General features: G+C 37.6%; 1 protein-coding gene across 1 annotated transcript; it reads left to right on the top strand.

Annotated features, from left to right (window-relative positions):
• LOC110702559 (probable sugar phosphate/phosphate translocator At1g12500) lies at positions 1-2,218 on the top strand. Its single transcript, XM_021880283.1, has one exon. It carries the CDS (start codon positions 702-704, stop codon positions 1,782-1,784), a length of 1,083 nt encoding a protein of 360 aa, XP_021735975.1. The 5' UTR covers positions 1-701; the 3' UTR covers positions 1,785-2,218.
• The last annotated feature ends 263 nt before the right edge of the window (positions 2,219-2,481 follow it).

Raw genomic sequence — 2,481 nt, 5'->3', positions numbered from 1 at the left:
GTTTTCTAATTAAGAGTAATCAAAGGAAAATTAACTGTGATTAGTTAAATAGTGCAAAAAGTCACAGTGTTACAATTCGAAAAAAAAAAAAAAAATTAATTTACAACCATTTGTTTAATTGTTTGAACATACAAAGTTACATTTCCAAAGAAATGATGAAACTCATAAGAATCCAAAATATAGTGGAATAATCCATTTGGTTGACTTCAAATGTTTATACTTCCAACCATGGAAACCAACCCAAACATTACAAGAGTCCCCAAATTTGCTAAAATTCCAGGAAGATAAAAAAGATCTTCCCCTTCCCAAAACTAGCTTATACCAAGTCTTCTAAATACATAAAAGATTCACACTACATACATTTTCACACGAGCAAGTCGTGCAAAATTACTACTACTTCTAAACAGTGAGAGTTGAGAGACAAAGACAGATCACAAATTCAATACCTTAGATCAGATCAAGTGTATGTTAAATAAATACATAAACAAACATCATCACTTTATTTTCATTCTTCTTAAAATAAATAAATTAAATAATAATTAAAAAAGTCACCTTCATCTACAAGGCTACTTCACCGACAATCAATCCCCCACAAAATACCACCAAATTTTATCCCCAATCCAATCACTCCTCTCCACCTCACTTTATCCCACCCTCTCATTCCCTCGTCCCATCTCCCTACTATCCCATCGCCACCACAAATGGTGGTCGAACCTCAAACCAAATGGACACCCCGTCGCAACAGCAACCCAAAACTCGACTCCTCCCCCGACCAAACCCTCCTCGAAATGCCCCAAACACCTCCATCCGACGCTCGTAACAACAACAACATCCACCACCACATCGCCGCCGTCTCCGCCACCACATCCATCACAACCCTCACAATTGTCCTCGCTTGGTACTCCTCCAACATCGGCGTCCTCCTCTTAAACAAATACCTCTTAACCATTTACGGTTACCGTTACCCTATCTTCCTCACCACGATCCATATGATCGCTTGTACCTTCTACTCCTCCTTCGCAATCCACTCCCTCCGCCTCGTCCCCGCTCAGTACATCCAATCTCGCAGACAACTACTCAAAATCTTCTCATTATCAGTCATCTTCTGCTTCTCAGTAGTATGCGGTAATGCCTCGCTCAAATACATTCCCGTATCATTTAACCAGGCTATCGGCGCAACCACCCCTTTCTTCACCGCCATCTTCGCATTCGTAATCACTTGCAAGAAAGAAGCTCCCATTGTGTACTTCTCCCTCCTCCCAGTCGTACTGGGTATCGTCATTGCTTCCAATAGCGAACCCTTATTCCACCTCTTCGGATTCATCCTCTGCGTGGGGTCCACTGCAGGGCGAGCCCTCAAGTCTGTAGTACAAGGGCTACTCCTGACGTCGGATTCAGAGAAGCTAAATTCAATGAATTTGTTGATGTATATGGCGCCAATGGCGGCTGCTGTTCTGCTACCGTTTTCGCTTTACATAGAAGGGAATGTAGCTGGGATAACAATCAGAAAAGCGAAAGAAGATTGGTTCATTGTTTTTCTGTTAGTTGGGAATGCTACTGTGGCGTATCTGGTTAATCTGACCAACTTCCTCGTGACGAAACATACGAGTGCGCTGACGTTGCAGGTGTTGGGGAATGCGAAAGCGGCGGTTGCGGCGGTGGTGTCGGTGTTGATATTTAGGAATCCGGTCACGGCGATGGGTATGGTTGGATTTGGGGTTACTGTCATGGGTGTTGTGCTTTACACCCAAGCTAAAAGGAGATCTAAACTTACAGCTCATTGAATTTTTTTATTTTTTATTTTTATATTTTTGGGTAAATAATGAGTAAAGATACCAAAAACAATTAAAAAATGAAAAAAAAAAAAAAAAGGAAGGAGTATTTTTTTTTAAAGGGGGAAAAATTAACTCCAATTACCATCATAGTGTTATTACTATTATTACTCTCCATACTTCAAAGTTGATTAAATTTGTTTCACTTCAATTATTATATTATATTGTGATTTTTTTTTTTTTTGTTTTTTAAAATTTGATGGGGGATATTGTTGTTATTCCAAAGGGAGAAGCAACTTGTGATGAGCATTAATAGAAAAGAAAAGGAGATTCCACTTTTTTCTTCTTCTTGTAATTGTATTAAATTTGTATAAGGACCATTTCAATAACAAAAGTTATGCAAAAAGAAGAATGACATTAATGTCTTCTTCCTTTTTTTTCTTCAATTTTTGTTTGATATGTTGCTCTTAGCTTGCTGTTTTCATTTTTTAAAATTGCTTTATTATTGAGAATTTATTTTGGGTAGTTGAATGATTAGAGAACAAGCAAGAGCATAATCTAAAACTATAGTCTATGGAATTTGTATTGACCTATATCTGCGTCGATTATTAGAGAATAATTTAGGTGTTGGAAATTATTCTAATTAAGATTGTGTGTTAGATTGTACTACGTATAATTTTAATTCCAAAAACACCAAAATTTTCATATA

Source organism: Chenopodium quinoa, unplaced genomic scaffold (genome assembly GCF_001683475.1).
Source record: "Chenopodium quinoa cultivar QQ74 unplaced genomic scaffold, ASM168347v1, whole genome shotgun sequence".
In the NCBI taxonomy this organism is placed as follows: domain Eukaryota; kingdom Viridiplantae; phylum Streptophyta; class Magnoliopsida; order Caryophyllales; family Amaranthaceae; genus Chenopodium; species Chenopodium quinoa.
This window is presented reverse-complemented; position numbering and strand designations above follow the sequence as displayed.